The following is a 27911-nucleotide window of genomic DNA, read 5'->3' as shown; positions in this document are numbered from 1 at the left end:
GGTTTTTAGTCCTGAAGAGAAGAAATCCCCCCCCCCCCCCCCCCCCCACACACACACACACACTAACACACATGGCTTTTTTCACAGACTGTCTTAACACAGAAGGAGGGTTCAAACTCTACCACTCTCCTCGCTCATGTTGTCTCCTCCTATTCTCAGTGAGTTGGAGGTGTGTTGGCAGCTTGAGTGGAACAGAAAGTCGGAGCTGCAGCAAAGTGAGAGCAGCAGAGAGACGAGCTACACAGTGAGTCTGAGTGTTTTTCTCTGTGGGAGGTTTCAGGCTTTTAGTGGGACAGCTGGGACTTTTCACTAAAGCTGTGAGTACGCGAGTGTGTGTGTGTGTGTGTGTGTGTGTGTGTGTGTGTGTGTGTGTGTGTGTGTGTGTGAGACAGCTCAGCCGTCACGTTGCAGGAGTGTAACTTGACTCTTTGTGCTGTTAGTTGGAATAAAGAAATTCGAGCTTGGAGCTGGATTTTTAAGCTGTTTGGTGTGTGACACGGCCTTTACAGTCATGGCGATCACGAGGAGCTAAACATGGTCAGAGACCAGCGTAATGAGCTCCGCAGCCAGGCTCAGTCAGAGGTTTCACAGAGTTCCAATAGCACTAATATTATATTAACAGAAATCATAAAATGTGTTTAAATATTAATTTAAATCTTGATTATAAAGTTAACAATGATGTCATGACCTGCATGGCATTAGTTATTCCCAGGTTTAGTTTGCTCGTTCTTCAGGGACGTGGTGACGATGTGAGGAGCCTGTACACAGAGCCATGAGTGGGCCTGATTGTGTGATAAGCTATCAGTATCCTGGTTACTCATTATCCCATGCTGCTTGTTTCCAAACACTGTGCTTGCTGTCAAACATTTAATCTACTGAAAAAAAGAACTTGTCTTTGACCCGACTTGTAGGACATCTGCTGGAAATCGTTTCCTGACACCTTCAAGGATTTTTCTTCTTTCAGTAGTCCAACAAAAACCAACCAATCCCATTTTAGCAGGCTTTGGTTGGAGAGGCACCGGGTAAACCATCAGCAATCTTCAGATCGAGCATGTTCACGAACAGTGATGAGGAAAACTGGCAACATGGAAGACCTGAAAAACTGGCCAAAGGAAAATGTTTCCTTCATTACAAACATTCAGATTATTCCAACCATCAGGAATCTCACCTCACTCCGTGAAGTCTGTGTGGAGGCAGAGGGTGGAGGTGGTGGTCATCGGTTTTATCTTCAAACATGAAGGTCGTCTGTTTGTGGCTCTGACAGATAAAATCTGTCACAGAATCGGTTGACGTCTAAGATAAGAAGCTACTTCCTGTCTTCTCCACCTCCTTCTACCACAATTTCTCTGTTTCCTGTTGTTGTTGTCTTTGTATTTCAGCCTGATTATGGAAATACGTCACACGGCACAAATCAAATCAAACACATTCAGTTCTGTTTTAGGGGAAAAAAACTCTTTCAAAGAAAAAAAAAGCTTTGACCTTCTTGGTAAACATCAACATTTGTCTTCTGGTCCTTTGCCCTTCGCAATAAAAGCCTCCAACCAGACTCCTCTTCGCCATGATGGCTGTGCCAACATCAGTCAGTCCACCGTACTGGTCCAGGATGAAGTGATGACTTCTTCACAGACATTCATGGTGCCCAGAGGGTGATTGCTAATGTGCCGTCAACTGGTGAATGCAGTTCCTCTGCTTGAAGCGTCCTACGAAACACTGACAGTTTAAGAGCTAGTTGGACAGAAGCCAATGGGAAAACAGCCTTTTCAGGTCATTTTTAATAAAAAATGAAGTTAATTTTGCAAATTCATATTTGTCAACATGAAGAAATATCCAAAGTATGCACTCTGGCTACTAACTGAGCCAATAAGCATTCAGTGCTGATGATAGTGAAAACACTCCGACCAAAGCTTTTATCATTCTTCTTTAAAAATGCTGCAGAAGGTTCAAACAGCGCAAACACATCCAGAGGTCCAGTGCAGGCGAAGCTAGCAGCTACAGCAACCTGTGTCACCATCCACCTGTCCGTCGCAGAGGTGCTGACCTGGCTGCTCTGTGACGCCGTGTCAAATCACCCTCAGAACGATCAACGTTTTACTCAGCAGCTCTATATCCAAACACTCACACGCCCTGTGTGTGTATGTGAGGACCAAAATCTGCATTCTGCTATACTTGTGAGAACCAACAGTCACTTGTGAGGACACACAACCCAGTCCTCACAAATTTGAAGCCTTTAAATGCCTTCAAATTTGTGGTTTTAGTGTCAGGGTTACAATTAGGTTATGATTAGGTTTAGGGTCAGGGGCTAGGGAAAGCATTAGGTCAATGAAGGTCCTCACTAAGATAGCTGAACAGGGTTGTGTGTGTGTGTGTGTGTGTGTGTGTGTGTGTGTGTGTGTGTGTGTGTAGGTGTGTTTTTGTGTGTGTGTGCACTCAGTACTTCTAGAAGGTAGTGTTTGCTCAGCATGAGTGTGTCGGGCTGTTTGTGCTGGACTTTCTGCTGAATAAAAGCGATGAATGGCAGGTTCACCCATGTTTGTGGTTCACAGGGTCACTCTTCAGTCTCCGTGTGAGTCAACAGCCTCAACATGACCTCTGACCCCAGAAGCCTACGAGTTCCTGCTCGATCCAGGAGTCTCTTCAACAGCATCAAGGTTTGTCTGCAGCGCCACAGCAAAGATAGGATGGAAGGAAAGAAGGAAGGGACTGAGGGAGAAAGGAAGGGAATACAACAAAGGAAAGAAAGAAAAGATGAGTTGAAGGAAATTTGTAACATTTATTGTTTATTTCAAACTTAGAGCTGAAAAAGTGGGAGTGGTGCTCGGGCCTGTCCGGGCTCGTATGAGGCCTGCTGGGTAAAAATGGTGGACTGTAAACAGTTAAAGGCCGATGTTGTGTCAGACAGATGTTCCAGTGGTTAAGGCTTGTCTCTAACAGCTCGTCCCACAAAGATCTGATTTCAGTGTTTAACCCTGGAGAACCCATGGGGTCAAATTTGACCCGGTTTCTCCAGGGTTAAAGTGATGAAGAAGAACGCTCAGCTGCGTTCGTTAGTCTGCTCTCCCAGAGTGTCTGGAAAAACAAATGAAACACAATGACTTGATCACAGGATCACATGGCGCTGTAGCAATGCCTGTGACAGTAAAATCAGAAGTGGGCAAGGTCAGAGGTCAGATCCCTTCAGGCAGCGGAGAGATTTAAAAGCTGGCCTCAGACGCTCGCCTGTCTAAACACTGGAACCTGTGGGACTGAAACTTCACATCCTGAGCTTCATCCTGGAATTGTTCTCCAGTCACATGATCCCAGGACGAGCTCAGGGCAAAGAAAAATACTGTTTCTTGTCTGTACCTTTCACGTTGTGCTGAAATTGAGCCAGAAACAGACTGTTCAGTATGCACGATGGATGTAACCACCCTCAGGTTACTTCCGCACTGTGGGTGGAGCTACAAGTTACCACCTATAGATTCTCAAATGCTAATGTTAGCAGGTGTGGAAACTAGTGTGAAGTAAAGCCAAATAAAATGTCAGAATTTAAGTCGGCAAAGTTGGACTTCGGAGGTTTTAACACAGCCTGTCAGTCTGTTTGCCAGTTTGTTGCCTCGTGTGGATGTAAGGGGAACTGCAGCTTGTTTTAAAATGCGTTTTCTGACTTTCTGTCTTCTTCTTCTTCTGTTTGCAGTTCTTTGTGTTTTGCCACAGTTTGCTGCAGCTGGCCCAGCTTTTGGTGTCGGGCTACATGAAGAGCTCCATCTCCACCATCGAGAGGCGCTATGGCCTATCCAGCCAGAAGTCTGGGCTCCTGGCCTCCTTCAACGAGGTCAGTTCAGCTAGGACTCTGAACTCCTGCTTAATGAATTCATGGCTCTTCAGAAAGTCACAAGTTTGTTTTTGGTTTGAGAATACAGTCCAGTATACGATACAAGATGGCGATAAATGAATGATAATCGGAACGAGGTCTAAGCTTTATGTTTGAGATGTTTTAGTTGTCCTTTTGATGAAAACAAACAAAAACCTCAATATGAACCTGAAGGTGACAGGATTGGAAATCTTTGATGTTAGTCTTACATTACGGATGTTGTGTGTCTGAGTACAGGTGGGAAACACCATCCTCATCATCTTTGTGAGCTTCTTTGGGAGTCGAGTCCATCGGCCACGGTACATCGGCGCTGGAGCTCTGCTCGCTTGCCTGGCCTCTCTGCTGATGGGGGTAACGCACTTCATGAGTGAACCGTACCACTACACGAAGAGCATCATCGGTGAGAACACACACACACACACAAACACACGCACACATCGAACCTCCTGAGTTTTTTGAATGTTCTTTATTTTGTGGAGTAAGTTATCAACTGTCCCTGGTTTACATACTTCCTGGTTAACTGGAGCTCAGCCTTCTCTGACGCTCTGTTACCACAGTAACCTTACAGCAGTTATATTATTGGTCAGATTATTAATGCTCCAACAGCACAAACACAGTTCACAGGTCCAGTTAAGGGACGTTAATTAGCTGATGTGCCAGTAAATTAGAAATAGATTGAGTTCAGACTGAATCTTCTCCCTTTCAATTTTATTTGCAGAGAACGAAATCTGTGTGTTGAATTCAGACAATCTTAAAAGTGTCCCTGTTTTCCAAACAGCCTCCAATGAAAAAAGTGCCAACCTCTGCCAATCAGAAAGCTCAGTCACCACCTCATCCTACAATCAGACCTGCCTGAAACAGGAGACCCCTGCCCAGCAGGGGATCTACCCCATGCTGCTCCTGGGTCAGCTGCTGTTGGGCGTCGGAGCTGTCCCCATCCAGCCCTTTGGCATCTCCTACATCGACGACTACGCAAGCAAAAGGAATTCCCCGCTCTACCTCGGTAGGAAGCAGAGAATGATATTTTAACTCGCAATTTGGTCCCGATGTCACGTTCTGGGAGATTAAGTAGTTTAGAGGTTCAATACACCTGAGATGAAGACGTCAAGAAGTCTCTTGAGGGGGTTTCCTCAAAGTGAAGTCCCAAGTCCATCAGTGTCTCAGTGTCTCATCAGTGTTAGTGCACTGCATTTAACCAACTGTTGCTGATTAGTTTGAAGATTCTTTATTTGTCACATACATACTTATACAAGTACAACATGCAGTGAAATGTATCCTGACACACTCCCCGACTGTGCAAAAGGGGAGAGAAGAACATTATACACATTGAGTACTGCATTTTATGAATGTTTCTCACGTTTTGAGCCTCTGAGCACAGAAAATAACATTTTCTATGACTTAACATCTGTACCAGGTATTTTCCACTAAGGAGTATCCTCCATCTATGAGCTTATACTTTCTGAAGTGTTCAAAAACTTTTTACTTTCAAAGAATTCATAGCTGACAAACTTGAAACTGTTGTTGAAGTACGGATGACTGCAATCTAAGACACAGCTCATATACCAACACTGGTCATAACTGATTGCTGAAATTTGATCTCACAGAAGATCTTGATTGGCTGGTCTGGATGAACACTCTGATAAACGTAATTCCCGCTGAACTGCCAACTGTGATGCAGATCAGGAGGAAAATATTTAAACTCTCTAATTGGCTGGAGTGTTGAGTCTTTGATCCAAAGAAAAAGGGTCCAAACGCACTTCCAGCTTCAAACCATTGTTGGGTTGAATGTTTGAGGCGGACACGAAAAGAATCAGAAGACTTTCCCCAATCGCTGAAACAGATTTCTGGTCTCTGTGGTGGACTTTTTTTTTGAAGAAAGAAAATGAACAATAGGGAAGTTTCCTCTAATTCAAAGACAAAGCCAGAATGACCCAAAGAGACACAACAGTTATTGCTCTTCAGCATGACTGCATTTCTTTTACCACCCACTGTTATATCATAGCTGTGTAACAAATACCTTTGTTCCTCATAACTATCAGGCAAACATTGGCAAGAGTTGTATTTAACAGACTGAAAGCAGATCACTTGAGGCCATGAAAGATTTTCTGCTCAGGTCAACTCACATTACAGAACTTTAACTGGGCGTTATAAAAATATGAGAAGGCGATAACAGCAGAGACCGAGGTCATCAAAGTCCAAGAAGCTCACCTGACCTGTTACAGAACAGTCACTGTGACAACAGACGTGATTGTAGTGCTGCATTGTAGTTACATTAGCCTGCGGCGTCTCTGCTTATACAACAAACCTGTTTTAATTAGGATCCTGGGACCTGCAGGCAGGAAGTCTTTAATAATGATGTGAAATTTCTTCACTATAGCTCCATTGTTGTCCTAATTTCAGCACAAATGCTGCCCTTGCTGCATATTTTGTAGACACGGTGTGATTTCTTCTCCTTTTGCTTTTGTTTTCTGTCACGCTGGTGTAAGGAAAGCTGGGCATGCTCAGATGTTAAAACCTTTTCTTTAAATGTGAGATTGCTTCATACAAGAAATTTGCTGTTTTATCTCATTTTCAAGTTTGTTGAGGCCTCTGAGTGTAAGAAGAACTGCAGGACAGCGACACAGCAGCCACATGCAGCTCTTTGTAACACCTCACAGACCTCGCCGCTGCTTCTTGTTCCATATGTATAATGTTTACTGTTGTAACCTCATAATGAATCTGTCTATGTGATGGTGAGGAGGTAGGAAATGTTTGGTTAGCAGAATCTTTTTTATGTTTGACGGAGGCGCCTGAAAAAAGCAGGTAAAGTATTCCAAAGTGATGTTTGAGGTGAAAGGTCAGGGTCAACCCGTTGGCCAGCAGGCGTCTCTTTCATCTTCTCAGGGGGTTTTTTATCGTGTCTTCCAGGCATCCTCCTTGCTATGACCTCAATTGGCCCGGCCTTCGGATTCATCACTGGGGCCCTCATGCTACGCTTCTATGTTGACTTTGACAAGGTACCCAAAGGTGAGGAGGCACACTGTGCTAATGCTATACAGCTGTTTAAAGAAAGTTTATCTTACTCATTTTTAAAAGGAAAGGAGGACTTCCTGCATGTGAGCACTCAACATGGTGTTAATAAAAACAGTGTAAAGCTGACTAATGTGGGTCATTTCCTCTAAAATCTTCTACAAAAGATAAAAACCCATAAAATAAATCACATTTAAATGATGCAGTTTGGCAAACAGTGGCTGAGGTCTTCACTGGTGGTGTGAAGTTCTTTAAGACAGCCATGTTCTCGTGACCATCAGGCCGCAGACAGGTTTTGTAACAGATACACACCCTAATGACCTGTTTTTGTGTATTTGCTAACTGGAAACGCTGCAGCAGCGCTCAGTCCTCGGGCTGTTTATGCCGTGCCAACATTTCTACAAAAGGGTGGCGGTTTAAAAACAAGTGTTCTAGTTTATCCTGTTTTACTCATGAGAAAGCAATGCTGAAACAAAGAATGATATCTAAAGATTAATATTTGGGTTCAGCACACCGGGAGATTGTCAGTGTTTGCACACTTTATGCAGTTACTGCTGTGGAGATACTGAACCCGACTCTGCTGGAGGCATTGGTCTCTTGGAACAATACATTGTTATGTTTTTAACTTATATAACGAAGCATCGTCATTACTGTCGATATTTGGTGCAAATAATAGAAATGAACTGAACTCAAACCTCTGACATCCAACAAATGATCAAGCTGTGAAGCCTTTCGTGAATGAGCATTTCTCATGTTTTGGCGGATTTCCTGCTGCCTCTTCTTTCTTCACACTCAGCCAGATGTAATTGGAGGTGTAAGCTGGTATTTTGTAGCTGAAGTAGTAGATTATTTGCTGTTGAAAGTTTCAGGCTTAGGGCAGATATCCAGATTAGAAATATGTTCAGACAAGGATCTGAGGTGTTTTCAGTGAAACTATTATATTTATTTCATTAAATACTCCACAGTCAGCTCTTTGAACTAGTCATACTAATTATCAGTCACCGGCCCCACTCCTGCTAACCAATTGTGTTTTACTTGCATCTGTTTGAAAGAGTGTAAACACGAAACATTATTTTATTTTATCTGCTAGAATATGCAGAAAATAGTTTTAAACGTTAAAAACATTTCTTCAAGTCAAAGATTGTTATATATGATTTAATTTTTGCTTGATGCATAAAGTTAAAAGATTAAAACTCATAAAACAAGTTTTAAAAACAAACATTTTCATTTGATTCAATGTTATATGATGGATTATGCAGAAACAATAAAATTGGGCTGGAAGGTCTATCGCTTTAATACATATTCAGGGTTCACATATCCTAACCCTAACCCATGTTTTTAAAAAGTAACTAAGTAACAAAGCAACTAATTACTTTTGAAAACTAGTAATGAGAAAAGAAACAGGATTACTTTATGTTTGTGACATTGCATTTCTAAGCTTCTTGCTTTAATGTGTGACCCTAACCTTAAGTGGCTAGCTGGTAATGTGCTGGATGCTAACAGGCTAACTCCCACCATTTCTGGGATCAATAGTTCTGCTACATCTGCTCATATTTCAGGTTTCGTTTCTGATCTAAGTTGAGTGAGAGTTTCGTGACATTCAATCAGGCATTGCAGTCGTTTGACGTCTGCATGATTAATGATATTACAGTCTCTTTACAGACTTGTTGAAACAATAACTTGCTTGTTTCAACATTCCCAGTGGAATGCGTACATGGGCCAACAGACTGTGAAAGTGAATGTGCCGTCACACAACATGTTTAACAATTTGCATGTTTAGAAAAAATGTAAAATGTTGCATCAATTCTGTGTTTGTAAGTAAAAACATACAGAGGAGAATGTGTGCGAGTGTGTATATCTTATTTTATTTTATGGGGACCAGGGACAGGATGGGACGTGGAAAATTGAGGGCGCTTTTCTTTTGCTTCATGAATGTATGTTTGAGGTTTAATTTGTGGTGCTAAGGTTGGAGAGTTATGTTTAAGTTTAATTTCCTTGAAAAAAAATAAAACAGCACACACGCAAGTTGAAGCTGTCACCTCGTAATCTGTATTAGGGATTGACACACTTAAAGGTGTCACTGGTGGTGGTTGGTGGGCTAGTAAATGAAAAGCTTTTTTTGATGTGGTTTGATTTGTAACACAGTTGGCATGTAGGTTTATTGGCTTACACTGAGCCTTCAGGCAACTTAGCGCTGAGTAAGCACTAAATATGTTCAGAGGAGAATTTAAGGACAAATATGTTCAATGAAACAATATTTAAAAAAAACATTTACTGCACACATTACAAATTGTCCCTGTTTTTCTATAAAGTTTTGTCAATAAAACACCAAAATCACCAATTATAGATTTTAACCAGCAGTCATGTGCTTCATTAGCAATAAGTATTTTTATCAGCTTAAAAGCTCAACTTTAAATGCGTTTAGGCAGTTTTGATGATACATTCCTCCTTTTTCTTTCACTCATTTAGGATCACAGGAGATGTAATAAATAGATATGAAATTAAGGAACCAACAGATTTTTCTGATAACTAAAGTATTTTAACTTTTAATGTTTATCCATCCTTTCTTCTTTAGTTTTACAAAGAGTCAGCTACGCTGTGAAATATCTGGGAAGGTTTTCCAATAATAACAGCTGGATTGACAGTGAGGACAGTAATTGGACAATAGATTAAAATTTGTAAAGCATTGTTTTTGTTTTGGAAACAAAAACATTTGTCTTTGTTTTTCTACAATTAATGGATTTTATTTTGGAATTCTTCTCTTGGTTGCTGTTGCATAAGAGCTGTCACACTCACCTTATTTGAAACCTTCACCACTGGAACCAGTGCTAATGTCAGATAATAGATAAAAGCAGAGCAGTCTTAACATGACAATAACTGCACACTGAGCAGTGTAATGAGGTTAATATAGTAAACAGGTAAAGCAGGTTAAGGTGTCCATTGCAAGATTTTTGGAATGTTGTTGTTGTCAGAGCAGGACCAAGAGAGTTACTCATTCCTGATCTTCAGTAATTACAGCCTTGCAAAGTTCCCACGGAGTTTTTCAATGATCAGGTTCCACTGGGATTAGCCTTCATTGTTTGGCGATTCAAACATGAATGTCACTAAAATCTGCAGAGGTTCTTCATCGTCATGGGTGCAGCCACAAACAGATAGGTAGAACCATTTTCATTGGTGTCCCTCGATAAGCAAAGCCATAACTGGTTTAATAAATCAAGGAAAACAAGTGAACATTTTTAGATGGGCAGTGACGTTTGTTTCAGATTGGCAGCATGTCATTGGTGTACAGTTAAATTAGTGGAAAGTTGTGTTTACAGACTACAGGTTGTGTCTTGATATCTATAAATTTTAGGATGTAGACACAATTACAGCATCCATTTTTTTTCTTTAGTGTGCATTTTGAAACCTCCAATTATACATTTGGCTGATGTTATGTTGGCTGCTGGTTTATATTTGGATAAAAAGTTTATTTCTAGGACTGCTAAGTTCTTCTTGCACCTGCAGACTGCACAAATGCACAGATCCCCTCTAGTAACAAAGAAAAAAAATACTAAGTTCTAAAACTGGTGCTGAGACTTCTGGGATGGTCTGTTAGTACACTTAAATGCAGAGCAGCCATATTATAGCTCAGATAATTAAAAATGCTCCAAAAGGGTCCAAAAGCACAAACATGAGCCAGAGGTTGACGTGAAGGAATCCAATTAGCTGAGGTGAAGCTGACCAGGCAGCTAGCATCTAAATTTTCATCAGATTTTGCTTAGAACGTTCACACAGTACTGAATGTCAAGTTACACACGGTGAAAACACTAGAACCAGGGACCTGTAGGTTCTTGCAAGATCGAGTTATGGGAAGCTCACTTTTACCAAGCAAAAGAAAGTCGTTTGTGTTTCATCCAGAACAACCTCTGACAGGGAAGAAGATTTCAGCTTGTACTGTAAAAGCATTCAGTTTTAGTTCTTTGTTAGGAATGACTCCATGACCAACCCTAACTATAAATAACAGCAATGGCTGTCCAAACATGGAACTCCACCAGCATAGGCTTCATCTGACTTCTGTTTTTTGTGTAAATGACACATCTTTCAAACAAAGGAGGTATGATGACTTGTTGTTATACCATAAAGCGCGTACAGTAGGTTTTTCCCTTAACTGGCTCAGTAAGTCATTTGGGGGGCAGTTGTTTCACCATTTAGGTCCAAGTATGCGTTTAAATTATCGACTGTATATTACAAATGTGAAGGACAAGTTATAAGTCAAACTTGCAGACGTATTTCTATCAGAAGATTCATGAATTTAAGCAAATTCAGTCTTTGTATATTATTACTTTAGGCAGAACTACTGGAGTCAAAAGATTACTTCCACCTGGTTGTATTTCACAACAGAGCAGGCATCACTGAGAACTAATATCACATGATTACTTTGGAGGTATAAAGGGGGAGCTGCAGTGGAGGTGGGTTGCAAATTGGTTTGGAGTTTAAAGGTTAAAGCAGCGTAAATATTACACCCTATATAAGAATTTTTGGATATGTACTTGGATGAATGATAGGCTTATGGGCTGGCAGTGAATTAACCCTATGTTACATGTATTGATAATTTATTGGCTGATATAAGGCAATAAACAGCTGCAAATAAAATGAAAAAAAAAGAGTCGTAGTCTTCGCATGTGGCAACACAGTGGTGCAGTGGTTAGTTCTGTTGCCTAACAGCAAGTTTGACTCACCATCTGGCCTCTCTGTGTTAAGTTTGCGTGGGTTCTCTCCGGGTACTCCCGCTTCCTCCCACAGTCCAAAGACATGCATGTAGTGGGGTTAGGTTAATTGATTATTCTAAATTGCCCATAGGCATGAATGTTAGTGCGAATGGTTATCTGTCTCTCTGTGTTAGCCCTGCGACAGACTGGCGACCTGTCCAGGCTTTACCTCGCCTCTTGGCCCCCTGACCCTGATAAGTGGAAGACAATGGATGGATGGATTCTTTGCATGGATTTCATGATTTGTGTTCTCTTCTGTTTCCAGAGGAGATTGAGTTGGACACTAAAGACCTGCGCTGGGTGGGAGCATGGTGGCTTGGCTTCCTGGTAGCCTCGTGCCTCCTCTTTCTCACTGCACTACCTTACCTCTTCTTCCCCAGAAACATGCCCAAAGAGGTGAGTCAGTCCTATCTAATACAGAAGAGTTGTTGTTGGTGTAATTGAACTTACATGTAGAGAAAATGTTCATGGGCATAGTCAGCATCCGTTATGGGCCTTAATATCCCAGATCACGTTATTTGTAACATTTAATCCAGCACCACTCAAGGGCTAATGCTTGAAGCACATCAGATGCATTGACTTTGTTTTTCTTTACACACCTATAATTGCCTCGCCCTAGCTTAATGATTAATCCAGACAGATCCAAGATATGCGCATGTGTAGCAGGTGTAACTGAAGATAATTACAGGGGGCTCACAGTGACTCATGTTCTCTGACAGGTTGATGAACTCTATTCTAGGGAAGAAAAACAGTTGAGTAGAGCGTAAATAGCAAAACTGTAAAACTTGTACATTTGTTCCACCAACAAAATAGATATCAATCTGATTAATCATTAATACACCTGACAGGTCTTTCATAGAACTTTTCTGCTGGAGAGTGGCTTTTCAAGTGAACATTTTATTAAATATTTCATAATGTTTTATCTGTAGTTAATATCGGATTGCATTCATACAGAGATTTTCTAGGCACCCAAAGCGCTTTACAATTCTACTATTCATTCACACACTAGTGCAAGCAAACCACAGTTGTAGCCACAGCTGCCCTGTGACTGACAGAAGCGAGGCTGTCATATCGCACCATCGGCCCCTCTGGCCAACACCAGTAGGCGGTAGATGGAGTGTCTTGCCCAAGGACAAAACGACCAGGACAGAGAGAGCTGGGGGATCAAACCGGCAACCTTCTGGTTACAGATGAGCTTCCCAACCCCCTGAACCACGGTCGCCCCAGTTGTCTGTGGCTTTCCATCTTTCGCCAGCTATACACCAGTAGCTAATCTTTCTATTGGTACTTAAATGCATTGTTCTTTATCTTCTATTTTGGTTATTTTGCCAGCTCCTCTCTATATACTTGAATTTTTTTGAATTATGTTTCATGATGAGTGGTATTCAGCTTCTAGGTGTGGCAAAGCTATGTTTGGCAGCCTGACATGTGGTACCAGGTCACAGATTTAAATAGCCAGACTGGCTTCCGGCCCTCACCTCGAGTCATGACTGAAAGACCAATGTAGTGAATAAAACCAACCAAAATAGGTTTCTTTCTCAGGTGGGCTGGGCTTAGCTTCAAAGCTTGGTGAGGAGTTCGAAGATGGTAAATGGCCTGTATTTATATAGCGCTTTACTAGTCCCTAAGGACCCCAAAGCGCTTTACACATCCAGTCATCCACACATTCACACACACATTCACACACTGGTGATGGCAGCTACATTGTAGCCACAGCCACCCTGGGGCGCACTGACAGAGGCGAGGCTGCCGGACACTGGCGCCACCGGGCCCTCTGACCACCACCAGTAGGAAACGGGTGAAGTGTCTTGCCCAAGGACACAACGACCGAGAGCCCCAAGCCGGGGCTCGAACCTGCAACCTTCCGATTACAAGGCGAACTCCCAACTCTTGAGCCACGATCGGCCGAACATTTGGAATCACTGCTTAGCTGTGACTGACTTTTAACAAGAAGACAATGAATGGATCTTTAAAGACCTTTTATAATTGCTTTTTTTCCAGTGGGAAAGTTGTAAAACTTTTATTTTACGATAGTTTATCAGACCACCCGAGAGCTGCTATTGTTATCTAAATGATGAATATGAATTTTAGTTTAAATAATCTGCACAGATGTGGGATGAAGTTTTCTACACAGGGATAGAGGAGGAGATCTGTCTTCTCTCCTCACAGCAAACACAAGCACCACTGAAGGAAGGAGTGAAGGTTGATAATCAAAACTAGGAAATGAAATGGCTTGTAGCCAATATATCACAGTACTTTTCATCAATTCAAGAAGCCCTTTGTGGTTTCTTCGCTCAAACATCTTAATGGCAGCAGCCAAAATCAAGTGATTATCTTAATTATCTCGATGCGATAATGATCAACTGAAGCCGACCTGCAATCCAAAGAGGTTTTAATGGTCGTCATTATAGGGAGTAAGTATGTATGTGTGTGTGTGTGTGTGTGGGGGGGGGGGGGGGGGGGGGTACTTTGTTTGTTTGTCAGAAACTGCATGAGGTAAATGAGTCGTTTAGTTAAAAATATCTGTAATTGCAATGCAGCAAAATACAGCTGTCACTAACTAAAGAAAGCAAAAAGCTCACAATGCTGTTATTATGTTTTATGATAGAGAAACTTTCTGCTTCTAAACCACAGGAACACAAAATGACAGGATAAGATGAGGCTTTGTTGGTGAAGCTGAACTTATTTCACTTCAACCAGTGCAAACGTGAAACTGCTTTTGTGTGTTTTGGCTCAGTCCCAACACAAAAGAGAAAGTTCAGCTTCTGCACATGTTTTATCAATTAAATGAGACAAACTATCCAATTGCCCAACAGAGTTTCTTGGAATAAGACTCCCTGAGCATGCTGCCAAACATCAGTGCTCGACCAAATGTTTGCCTGAAAGCCTCCCAGTCACATTTTTTAGCCTGTTTTCATTCCATCAGGTCAGAGGTATTTGCTGAGATCTACCATCTGAAATGTTAGCTCTAACCGTTCAGGGTTGGACTCATTAAAAGTGAGTTTCTGAGCGGACAAAAATAGAGCCATGTCATTTGAAATCTGGCTACGTTGATGTGAATGGATTTCAAACCGTAAGTTATCTAATGTTGGCTGGTTTCTTTTGTTTTGCTTTGTTTTTGTTGATGGGGAAAAGGACTTTTTTCCATTTGGCAGTTTAGACTCAGAGGGGATCTGTGGTTTATCCGAAGCTAAAAGACTGGTCTTTTGAAATTTGAGCAATTTAGTTAGAGTGAACTCATTTCACAAATAAGGTAAAGAGGGGAAAATGCAGTCAACAAGAAATCATGTGAATTTCATAAGAAACAGAAACAAAATCAAGCCTTGAAGATTGATCCAACCAGGTTTTGCTGATGACTGACGAACTCTGTCTGTATGAAGCTGGTGAAAAAAATGATTGATTCATTGTTATTGCTACACACAGTGCTAATGCTGTACTCTCAGAGCTGTGAGAAAAAAGGAAAAAAGGAAAGCAGACTAGTCAGCAGAGATGGGCAGCAACGCGTTACTTGTAACTAATTAGATTACCGTTACTTTCCCGTAGGAACGCTGCGTTACTGCGTTACTAAAACCGTGATTTTTTGCGAGAATGTCTCACGACAGTGACGTAAGCGAGTGCGCCGTTAGTGACAACAGCTGTCTGCAGATCAACAATGGATCACATATCGATTGTAGGAGAGAGTATGAGCGTGCAGCGTTTAAAGCGTGGAAGTACTGACCTTACTTTGAGTTTGATTCCATAAAAAGTGACAAAAAAATTAGTGTCCGCTGTGCGCGGGAAGAAAACTTCTTTTTACAGCGAAAAAACCCCTAAACTTCCAACAAGCACCGAGTAGCTACGACGTAATGGGAAACTCACAGAGACACTGCCGTATCCTTCCACTGACCGCTGCACACCTGCACCAGGGTAAACCTCCGCCTACCGCAGTCCTGCTTTACAGGTGAAAATAGAGCAACAGGACCGTTAGTCTTTGACTTTATTCATGTGTGTGTTATTTATTATTATTAGGGTTAGGGTTATTTATTCTGTGTTTTACTTGCATCTATTTGAAAGACAAAAAATAATTATTTTATTTTATGTGCTGGAATGTGCAGAAAATAGGTTTAAATGTTAAACTCATTTATTCAACTCAGAGAATGTTGCATATAATTACATTTTTGCTTGATGCATAAAGTTAAAAGATTAAAACTAATAAAACAAGTTAAAAAAAGAGACTTTTCCATTTGATTACATTTTGTATGATGGATTATGTAGAAAAAGTAGAATTGGGCTGAAAGATATATCGCTTTATCACCTGTTCAGGTTGTAAATCGTGTTTTTAAAAAGTAACTAAGTAACTAAGTAACTAAGTAATTAATTACTTTTGAAAATAAGTAATCAGTAAAGTAACGGGATTACTTTTTTGTGGAAGTAATCAGTAATTAGTTACTGATTACTTTTTTCAAGTAACTTGACCAACACTGCTAGTCAGTCTGGGAAAAGAAGGGATCTGGACATTTCCAGTCCAGGATGTTTTGGTAGAAAGATAAATGATGAATTAAAAATAACTTTTTGGGCTAAATTCTGAGATTTTAATTATTTCAATTATTGAATTAAAAAAATTTTCTTAGCTGTTGAAAGTTGATCTACTGACAAACTGCCTGTCTGTAGAAAGGCAAAGGCAGTTGGACTGATAGGTCAGGAGTTCATCCAACTGCAGGAAAATCAAACAGATCAAGCTGGTTTGAGATGACCTGGACTGTCCAAGAATGCAGAACAAAGCAAAATATCTAACAAATTGAAACAAAATCTGTATGTTTTATATATAGAGACATTAAATTTCAGTCCATTAGAAAAATACACCCAACAGTACCGTACATTTCCTGCTGCTCATGCTACCTAAACCTTACATAGAAGTGGTCAGGCAAGAGACTCTTCTGAGATAGCAAATCAGATCACTCTAAAACTGAAGATGTAATAACTGTGTTAATGTCAGCAGGGTGTTTTATGAAAACTTCAAGTTGATGCCTTGGAAGTTTTCCACTGTTAGACTTGCATCACATAATATTTAAAAAGACCTCCTGGACCTTCCTTAGAACAGTTGCATAAGTAGCCACTAAAGACGAACTAACAAAGTCCACATGCTGCAGGAATGAGGGTAATATCCACAAACTAACAGCTGGTAACCAATCTGTCAAACCTAAGATACAGATTACTGTCTATAGATTAAAGCAGGGATCTGTCCATCAGATCCAAGGTAAGAACCATAAACCAGCCAAAACAGACCAATCAGAATAGTTTTGACTATACAGCAGGAAACTTTTCTATCTTCACAGCTGCTTTAAGTAAATTTTCATTTTTAGACGTCACACTGCGCACTGCTGCATCCTAATCTTGTCCCCACATAAGAAAGCATTTTTTAATCTTTAAAGGGTTAAATGATGAAACGTATTTCAGTTTTGTGATGGAGTCTTTCTCACATATTTCATTGTTTAATTATGTTATTGTTAATGAATCAGAATCAGAATCAGAATCAGAATACTTTATTGATCCCTGGGGGAAATTATTTTTTGTTACAGTGCTCCATTTTAAACCAACATTAAGACAAGACAGACAATACGCTAACTAAGAATAGTACAATATATACATATATATACATACATACATACATAAGTCACTTATAAATAAATATTTGGAAAAGAAACATGTGTAGTTGTAGCAGCAAACAGTGTGTTAAGTGGATGCGTTGTACAGGGAGATGGCCACAGGCAGGAATGATTTCCTGTGTCGTTCAGTGGTGCTTTTCGGTAATAATGAAACGTAACTCTCTGTAGCACAACTCTGACTAGATTTTAAACTGAAAGTATTTCCGTGCTTAAATAAAACCTTTGCACTTAGTGGACATCCGTGAGCTCTGTGAGATAAATCACTGTTGAGCAACAGTCTGGAACAGACTCGGTCATTTGTTTGAAAAGCTGCAGCAGTGAAAGGCTTTTGTGACGACTCCATGAACTGAACCAGGTTTCTCTGCTGAGTTTGGTGAAGAATTACTGACTAAACTGGCCAATAATTACTCACATGTATCACATGTATGTATATATGTATATATATACTGTATATATATTGTGTGTGTGTTATGGCCTACTATCTTCACCTCATTACTTAGCTGGAGGGAGCTGGAAGCTCAGCCCTGACCCAGATATTTTGGACAGTATCCAGTTTGGATCCTTCCCGCCCACACGAAGACATTTGTGAAGTTGAGAAGAGTATTTAAGCTTTCCGATTTTATCCAAACAAGGTTCTTGGTGAATAAAACATTTTGTAGCAAATTTGTGTGGCAAAAAGACTCACAACAGTTTTTCTTTCTTACCTGTGCAGCATGTGCTTCACAGACTGCACAGCTGCACTTTCACTTCTTGTTTTTGAACAGTGTGCTATGCTCAGCACTGTGCAGGAATAAACACATGCCATGATAATACTGCTGCTAATCTGACAACTTGAACATTAACACACCCATGAGTCATTGTGCTCTCTGACACAAAACCGTCTGCAGTCTAACAGACTGGAGGGGAACAACTAACTACTAAATCACACTGGTCCAGGTTTAGGGTCCGTCACATTGTAAAATGACCACCACAGGGTCAATAAATAGTATCAGTCACAGCTGGTTAGGCAGTAATGGTACATTTTCAAAGTACACATCACCCTACTGTTGCTCCACTATCCAGTCCTGGCCTGTGGTTACAGTGGGAATGTAGATTTATCTCAAGGTTCAAACGCCTTCTTTATCTGCCACAGGGTAAAATAGTCTCCATTCCAAAAACCGTTCTTCAAATAATCTTGGCATTTGTCAAGATTTTAGATTAAATAATTCATGCCTGCGAGTAACTCGCATTTCCCAGGAACCAGCCAGGAAACATTTATCCAAAGCCTCAGACAGATTCATGAATGTAAACTTCCATTTACTGGTTTCACATCTCACAGTGGAAAAACAAGGCTGCCATGTGATATTCTTTCCATATTTGTGCAGGAAGATCCAGAAGACATTGACCCCGAACCAGAAAGTAAGGAGCAGCAGCAGCAGACAGACACACGACAGGAACCTACCCTCATTCAGTTCCTCAAAAGTAAGAGTCCTTTTTCCACTTCTGTTTCCTGTCCAGCTGAGGTGACTGAAGGGTGTCAACCAATTTAAAAGAGGTCAACAGCAGCAAGGGCTACTTCATCCAGCTGCATCATCCAGCATTTTATGCTCTTTAGTCTATGTACCTATTAGTCTAAATGCTATTTTTTGTCCATTAGAAACTTAGTAATGCATATTAATCCTCAGTCATACTGTACACCTCCCTCAGGTTTTCCTAAAATCGCTCTGCGAACGCTGCGAAATCCCATCTACCTGCTGGTGGTTCTGGCTCTGGTGAACTTGTCAGCTCTGCTGTCCGGCCTCGCCACCTTTATGGCCAAGTTCATTGAGAAACAGTTCAGCCAGAGTGCCTCTTTCTCCACCATGATGATAGGTGAGAGGACCTGAATAGTGCCATGAAAGTCGTTACAGCGGAATCAAGCTGTGGACATAAAAATGAAGCTTCTGTTTTCTGAATTATTGATTTCTCGCAGGAGGAGTCGGGATCCCAATGGCGGTACTGGGGACCGTCCTGGGTGGAGCTCTGATGCGATGGTTCAATCTTTCAGTCAATGGCGCCAGCAAATTGTGCACAATAGCCATCCTTCTCTGCATTCTGACTGCCCTACCAATGCTGTTCCTCGGCTGTCCCACACAGAACATTGCTGGGGTCTCTAACAACAGGTACTTGTCCCGTTAGCATGTAAATCCATGATTTATATTTTTTATTGTAAATTCACCTTAACAGGGGACTAAGTGTACCATAGATGGCAAACAAATGTTCTCACTTGTTTATTATAATATCACAAACTCGTGAAAACTCGAACTAATAAAACAAAATTACTGATTAAATAAAACAACTAAGTTGCCCAAAAACTCTTAATACACCAAAGAAACACATGACAAGCAACAGGGGGGGTAAAGGGTGAGAGACAGCCAGTGTAGACAGCACATCCGGGCCTGCAGCCTGTGCGCTGGTCTCCTTGATCCACCGTCAGCATTGGAAGGGAATAAGCGTCGAAGGCGTTTGGGAAGGGAGGGGGGATGAGTGTGTGCATATCAGTGTATATGTGTGTGTGTGCGTGTCCAGAGTTCAGCTGAGACAGTGTCCTTCGTCCTGCCAGGCTAAGTAAACAGTCTTCCAGCCAACCCAGGTGGCCTTGCATGGAATGGGGGGAGCAGTCTAAACACAGTCGTTATCAGGGTGTTTTTGTTCGGCTCCAGCCTTGAGACCGCAGCTGGCGCCGAGAGGGTCTCCGCATGAAGTGATGGTGCTTTTTACTTTAGTGCGAACAGCTCATATGAATTTCAAAGCAGTTCTACAGTCCAACACTGGTCTCTCAATCTCCCGTTGGAGAGCCGCGAGCTTCGCCATGATGTTATCAAACTTACGCTCCGTGATGTTGTGATACTTTTTGCTCAAAGAGCAGGTTCTGAGAACTCACGACCGCAGTGCACTCCCCCAAGATGTGATCGAATTTGCGCTCAAAGGTGTTGTTCGAGCGAGCCCCTCCAGATGTAATCCAGTTTTTCACTCAGTGGTCTTGTTCTGAGTGTTCACGGCAGCCGTAAGCCTCTCCAAGATCTTCTCCGTGCTGCACTCAATGAGCCCATTTTGAGAAACTCACGCCTCATCCCATCGTTTCAATCCCAGCGGGCAGCCTTGTGGGGGTTTGAACAGCCGGTTCCGCTTCCTTAATTCTTCGATAAGTCAGGGCCAAGCCAGCTCCGATCAGCCAGAACCCTGTTATCATGGTTCCGAATAGGTAGATATCTTCAGCACTCAGGCTCACCCAAGCCCAGACTTCTCGTTGACAAGGGGTGTCAATTGCATTCAGAGACCAGTTGATCAAATCCATAATTCCTCTTTTAGGTTTTAGAGAGCAGACTGTGAGAGAGTGTTCCAGAGAAAAGTAAAAACACAAGACAAGACAAGGACATAAGAAGCTAAGCAGGGAAGATAAGGGAGAGGAGAAAAGTGCGACCGCCTTCGTCAAGAGCAGGAGCAGAAACCCCATACGCTTATTTATATAGTTTCAGGGAAAGGATACCACTGATCAACCATCGGTTAAATGGTTCATTTGACCACTGGTGGCAACCAATTTTACCTTTGGCACCAGTTTACTTCACTGCTGTAACTGCTACAGTGCAAAAGGCATGATTTACAGGTTCCTTTCTTTTGTTGGTGATGAGACCTTTGTGTAACTGATACTTAGTAAAGCCTTTGACATCTCATTTTGATAAAAATCCAGATGAACTTGATAAAATGATTCAGAATATATGTTAATAATACTTATTGTAGGCATCTACAGCTTCTTTATTCACCTTTAAAATGTTAATAAAAATGTGTGTTCGTATTTTCAGCTATGATTTGTTGCAGTGCAGTTCTAACTGTCACTGTTCTGTGGAGGCGTTTAACCCAGTCTGTGGTTCAGACGGCATGGAGTTCAGGTCTCCTTGCCATGCTGGCTGTCAATCTGTAGAAACAGACAACTTCAGCAAAGTCGTGGTAAGACTCAGTTAAGCATCTTTCCAGAAATTTTTTCCTGTGAACCGATCTGTTATCTCACATTGTGACTAAGGCTCAGCTCTGTTTGCTATTCAAATTTAAATTCAAGTGGTGTGTAGTCACAAGGAACTGGCATGCTTTCTGTGGTGGTTTGCTGCCAGTTCCCATTTCATTTGTTTGTGCTCTTAGGAAATCAGTGACATCACATTCCTTGAGAATATGAGGCATTGAGACGTGGAGGCGGCAGAAACATTTTGTTTTCTCTTTCAGTCTTAGATATACGCTGGCTTTATTTCAGACTCTTACACACACACCATCATCTTATTGATATTTGTGTAGCCTGAACATTCTGTGGAAAAGGCCCTGAAAGAAAACAGACCACAATAAACTGCACTGAGAAGCAAATTTAGCTGCCAGTTTATCATTATTATTATTTCATTTGTATCCTTGAGTTTTAATAGCTTACAGCTGTTCCAAGGTGGTCTCACTATTACAGATGTTAAGCTTAAATTCAGTGTGTGCTGCCAGAAAGGATTAGGGGCCCACTCGGGGTGGTATCTTTAGGAGTGTCATGTGTTTGTGTCACTGCGATGGTATGAGTGTCCCACTTTTCATTTTACCAGTCTGTCTGTGGATTTACCTATGAAAGTGAAAGTAAAAATACTGGTTTTAAAGAATCTAAATTGGGACCTTGAGTAATTGGCCAGATGTGCAAGAAATTCTACATCCAGATGTTGCAGAACTCTCCCAAACCTCTCCCACTGTAGGAACATTTTTTTGTAGGTTTGACGGACCCTAATGGTCTAACAACCGTTGACTTCCCATGATTTTGTGAACTCAGTTATTCACTGACAGAATGAATCAATTTCTAATCCAAGCACCGTTTCTGACTTTATGATGAAACTGGCACCGGCAATAGACCGACTTCATTATTTAAGAATTACTTTGTACAAGAGAGGAAATAAAATGCAAACAGGTTTACTTAAAAAAAAAGCTGTACAAATAACAGATCTATTTGCATGTGCGTTTCTGTAGAAATACACTGAGTGCCGGTGTGTCGGTGGTCTCAGCTTCGCCTTACCTCGGAGCTGTGGCAGTGGGTGTGAGCATCTCCTCCTACCCTTCGTGATTCTGCTGGGTCTCACTGCCTTCATCGCCGCCTTTTCCCAGACACCATCATGCATGATGATACTCAGGTATGGAAAAGATAATATAATGTCAAATAATGGGGAATGCTTAAGTCGGAGTCTTTTCATTAGCAACAGTTTTAAGTAATTTAAAGGAAGGACACCAAAACAAAAGTTTTATGAAAAAAAAAGAAAAACTTGTAAAGCTGCCTTTCATTCCCTACAGAGTCACATGACAAATTGTTGTTGTTTTAACACAATCTTTAGCCTTTAGACAAATATTTTCACATTCCAGTCAGGTACTACTTTCTTTTCTAAACATGTGAAGAATCTAGAGATTTCTCTGCAGATTGCCTACTCCATTAAATAACAGCTACTGGAAGCCTGTTTTTCGTTATCATGAATGTGATGTCTCTGCTGCAGGGAGGTACCTCCAGAGGATAAGTCTTTCGCAGTGGGAGTTCAGTACATGCTGTTCAGAGTCCTCGGTAAGTCATCACATACGTTCTCCAGTGACACGAGGTCTGTGTTTAAACTCAAAGACCTGCTGAAGGCATTTTCTTTGATGCTTATATGCTTAGATGCAGTTTCATACACTGGTTTCTGGCAATGTTAAGAATCAGTTTTACCATCTTATTTATTTTTTATTTTTTGGAGCCAGATATGATTATATTTGCACAAGACAGCAGTGCAAAGAAACATTCAGATAAAAATCCTCAAACTTCAGCCACCAAAACTAGTGCTGAGACCTACTGGACAAGCTCTTCGTACAATTACCACAGTGGCCATTTTACTGGTCAGATAAATTAAAAACGGCTCCAACAGCACAAACATGGTCACGGACTCCAGTTAGCCAAAGTGAAGCCAAGCAGACAGCTAACAGCTACAGCCATCTGTGTCACCATCCACCAGTCATAGAGGCTGCACTGTTTACTTTTTGACATAAATAAATCCAAATGAATGAATTATTTAAAAAATAATAATAATTTGGGGCCAAAATTATGATTTTAACTGAGTATTCATCTTGGTCTATTTACAGCATTCATGCCCGGTCCAGTGTTGTACGGCAGTGTCATCGACACCACCTGCATCTTATGGGGCAAGAAATGTGGCAAGCAGACGTCCTGTCAATACTACAACTTAGAGCGCTTCAGAAGCAGGTAAAAGGAACATTTAAAGATACTAACAAAATACAAAAAGTGGTCATTAAGTTTATTTGACTATTGAAATGAATGCAGCAATCATTCCTTCTCATAGTAGGAAAGATTAAATTGTCATTTATATAAATATTGTGATGCATTTTGTGAGACAGGCTGTAAATTCTTTTTAAAAGAGTAAAACAATTTCATAATCCTTATAAAAACAACAACTGAAATGAACACATTTTCTGCAGTTATAAAGGCTAAAAAATTCACTGCCAGCACAGAATCACACTTTTCTCATTCTCAGTAGAGATTTCTTGCTTTGTAAAGCGTTCTGTCATCTGATTGCATCCCGGACTAGCCCCCAACCATAAAAACAACCATAAAAAAACCATAACCACCTGTTTGTGTATTCAGGTTTCTAGGGCTGCAGGTGGTCTTTGTGTGTGGAGGGTTGCTCTGCTACCTGCTGACAATCGTCGTCCTGCGGAAAAGAGACAGGTATCAGGAAAGTGATTACCAGATGGTGAATCAGAAAATATCAGAGAATGGCAAAGAAAAAGAACTGATAACATGAAGTGGATTCTGAGAAAACACTTTTCACTGAGACTGCATAGGTAGCTTTTTTCTATGCTGGTTGAAAGGACACTGCCACTAAGCAGTGAATTACTCGGTGTGGTGGATGCTTCACTTATAACGGAGCAATGTGCTTGCATTATAAGGCAAAAATAATTTTTTTATCACTGTTTTGTTTATACATCATGGCTAACATTTCAGAATGGTTTTCTTGTTTTTAGATAGAACTTCTTAATGTGACTGACAGTGTATACTTATGTAAAGTTTCACTTACGATGTTTAGTTTTTGGCCATTGAGCAGTATATCAGTCCCAAACTGCGTGCCAAAACGAATAACCTGAGTAACACGGGACTCTGTTTTTCAAGATTTTTTTTTATTTGTCTTTGATGAAGTCATAAACTACATAAAAAGGTCGCCCTAACTACTGTGACGTCACCCCTGACATTTTGACTATCCAACTTTAGTGTTTTGGCCTCCCCCTTGTTGGGTTTTTGTAGCCAGAAGTGAGGATGCACATATATATGCAATCATATACTTAAGCACATCCATATATATAGGTAAATGATCAAAATATAATGTTTTCTTGCTATAGAAATTTAATTAAAGTAACACTTGCCTGGCATGAAAATAAGGAAAAAATATCACGTTATAGGGAGACACATGAGTTGCCATTGGCAACATGTAACAATATGTTTAGCACTACACTGTGGGACACCACTGTACCAAATTCCACTCCTTCTGCATGTATAATATTTCCTGTTTTGAGATGACTTATCTAATCAAACCCATAAATCTTTACCAATATGTCAAAGAACTGTTAGTTCCAAGCAGAAATTTTCCATGTTAGCATAAGGTCAGACAGGAAGCTCATAATTTGTAGTTTTAGATATAGCAAGACTGCAGTGCGGAATGAAGATCATCTGGATTTAGTCAGCGTCCTTTCACTAAGAGAAAGAGAATGTTCACGTTAATGTTCACATTAACGTGAACATCAGTTTCCAGTTTCTTCACACATGTCACTGCTTAACAAACACTTAGCGAGTAGCTGCAGAGTGTTTGCAAACAAGTCGGCACCTTTCATAGAAATTTCATACAACCCTTGCTACTGCAACGAACGTTTTACTACAGCACACTACACCTGTTTGTGAAAAATTTCACTGACTGCTAGCAAACTCCAGCAATGAATCACAGCCAAACGGTGGTTGCCAGGCAGTTGCCAAGCAGTCTTTAGGCCTGTGGGGCTGGGGTGAAGTAAGTTACTGACACCCTCAGGTGCTGCTTAAAAATACTCACATTGTAAAAGTAGACCTTTGCAGTATATGTGCACCTGCCTGATATACAAAAAATTGTCTCGCAAACACATGCTTTATTTAATCTTTTTTTTTTTTTTTTTTTTTTGGCCTGTCCCGTTTGGCTCTTTTGCATCAGAATTGTTGTCTAAAGGCAAAGAAAGATGCCCAACGGATTTACTTTACCAAACTGACCATCCCAGCCTTGCCGTAATGGTCCATTTGATTCACCTTTTATTGTTTATTTTATTTTCACTTACTGAATACGGGACAGACTTGACTGGGGGAAAGAAAGGGAGAAAGAAAGAGGGAAAGAGAAACAGCTGAGAAGAGGGACGGGGGAGAAGGGCAAAAGACAAAAACCAACAGAACGGGCAGAGAAAAAAAATGCATATATCAATCACCTGGATCACCTGCTGAGAAAGAAAAAAGAAAGCAAGCAGAAGAGAACAAGAGTAATAGAATAAACAACATCACAATGATATATGGGAATATGACAGTAAATACTAAATGTTAAACATTATTGTGCAGCACATAAGATCAACAGAACACAGTGTGCTTTGAGGTAGGAGCCAAAAAGGGTGTAGTTTGTGGGTGTGATCACCCGTGTGCACACCTGTGAGCATGGACGCGCTTGTTTTTTGTTTTTTTAAAAGGTTCCTTCATGTAATAATCTGCTAGAGGGTGTGGGGGGGGCCACAGCCCCGTCCTCCAGGGCTTTATTTAACCATTAAGAACACAGCCTTGGTTAAAATAGTGGCTTACAAAAAGCAAAGGCATAACAAGGAAAATTAAACATTAAAAGCACAGCAGACTTCCAAAGACATGTTATAGACCCACTGGTAAAATGGTGCCTCTGGTGGTGGAAGGCTTAGTTACATTTTTTAGATGCAATTATCAAAAGTACCTGTACCTGTAAACTCTCTAATAATGAGATCAGTGTACTCACAGTGATCCCTGTGACTCTAATGCTCAGGCTGTACACTGCTCTAAATACTCACTTTATTACAGTTTTTTCTACTCTTGGATCTGTGTGACATCGCCATTAGGCGATATCCCTAACATGGTCATCTCAGGCACTTAAGCTCCGCCTACCTGCTAGTCAAACTTTCTGTTTACAAGGAGCAGTTGAAGCTGTCTTAAAGGGGGAGGAGCTAAAACAGCTCAGTAAGGTGGCTGCACGACAACCGAGTATGAGACAACGAAAGTTTATTTTGAACTGTGAATCGTGCACACAATTGGAATACAGTTGTTACCTCTGACAGATCAATGTGATTGTGGTCTTAAAGATAATACATCTGCAAAAGCATCACTATAGGAACAAGTTTCAGGTGTGAAAAATGTGGTCATTATATCATTTCCTGTACATCAGTTAAATTACATCCAGCACAGATTCCTTTAAATCTCATTTTCACTTTTACTTTCACATTTAAATGTGTCAAAAGAATTCTTATTTCAACATCACACTAATGAGGAAGCCAACAGCTTTCATCACTGAATATTTTTAGTGTACCATCATTTTCACTGGAAATGAAATAAAAGAGAAACATCCCTGTGTACAGTGAATGTATTTATGCTGTGATCTTGAAGAGAGAAAGCAGCTAGGCCAGCTTGTTTCAGACAGAGGGTGGACTGAGGGCTGAACCAGAGCCCAGGATGAGGTAAATAACAATTATTGTGAACCATGCAATGCTACTCTAGTGGAGCTCAAGAAAAAAAATATGGAGCTATATTGAGCAGAAAAGGTTTTCTATATGGGGGAACTACAACTTTACCAGAACACTGTGACAGGATTCTGGAGTCACGAAAAGACTTCAAAGAGATTAAAGAAGGAAAACTAAAAAAGAGAGAAGGATGGCAAACAAACAGAAAGTACAAAAAGGCACCACAACACTCTTTTTATATGAAAATGTGAATTCATGAACTTAATTCTTCCGGCACAAACAGATCCCGTGGACATTTTCCGAGTTTGGATGAATTTAATCCAGCGAGATGTCTTCAGTGTTTTGTCACTTTTTTATAAACTGTTTTCTACAAGTTTGATAAAATTATATTGTGCTGAATGTTTAAGTGTTTGTATGATAACCTTTCATACTCGAAACGCTGTTCTGTAAATATTTATATCCAATTGAACAGTGAATAAAGGACACCAGCTTTATAAAAAATATATGAAATATATAACATTTTAGAATAAAGTGGAGCAGTATCACTAAAGCACTAATCGAAATGTGATGGACAACATATCATAAAATATCATCAAAATTCATAATTTTTTTTGTATGTTTTTAAATAAAACTAATTGACACATTTAATGTTGAAGTGTGTTTATTGTGTTTATTTTTCCACATGTGATTTGTGCACATGTGTACATTTTTTACTGCTTTTTGTGTAAAAGATAAATTGGCAAATAAAAAGCAACTCGGTTTTTCTGAGCATTTACTTTTGATTTGTTTTTGTTTCTTCCATTTTTAAATCCACTTTAAAGTTTCAAAATTTATTGATTTTTTTGTTTTTAATGTCCTAACACCTTGGGGATTTTTTATGTAGCTCGTTTGTTA

At 40.5% G+C, this 27911-nt stretch overlaps 1 protein-coding gene across 2 annotated transcripts; it reads left to right on the top strand.

Moving 5' to 3' along the window:
- Window positions 1-86: 86 nt before the first annotated feature.
- On the top strand, window positions 87-27792 carry slco2b1 (solute carrier organic anion transporter family, member 2B1). 2 transcript variants are annotated; one of them, XM_086308143.1, is made up of 15 exons: window positions 87-244; window positions 2544-2648; window positions 3674-3811; window positions 4088-4250; window positions 4629-4853; window positions 6758-6856; window positions 11873-12003; window positions 18617-18713; window positions 18939-19103; window positions 19204-19393; window positions 21074-21218; window positions 22254-22414; window positions 22769-22833; window positions 23385-23505; window positions 23905-27792. In XM_086308143.1, exons 2-15 carry the CDS (start codon window positions 2583-2585, stop codon window positions 24062-24064), a joined length of 1926 nt encoding a protein of 641 aa, XP_086164269.1. In that variant the 5' UTR covers window positions 87-244; window positions 2544-2582; the 3' UTR covers window positions 24065-27792. The 2 variants fall into 2 exon arrangements, with proteins under 2 accessions (XP_086164269.1, XP_086164270.1); XM_086308144.1 differs by having other exon boundaries at window positions 185-317.
- The last annotated feature ends 119 nt before the right edge of the window (window positions 27793-27911 follow it).

The sequence above is a fragment of the Aulonocara sp. 'chitande type north' Nkhata Bay genome, linkage group LG10 (genome assembly GCF_057382095.1).
Source record: "Aulonocara sp. 'chitande type north' Nkhata Bay isolate Kocher_YH1m ecotype deep benthic linkage group LG10, A_spYH_male_GT1.1, whole genome shotgun sequence".
NCBI classification, from domain to species: Eukaryota; Metazoa; Chordata; class Actinopteri; order Cichliformes; family Cichlidae; genus Aulonocara; species Aulonocara sp. 'chitande type north' Nkhata Bay.
Note: the sequence above shows the minus strand (reverse complement) of the source record. Positions and strands in the feature narration are given on the sequence as shown.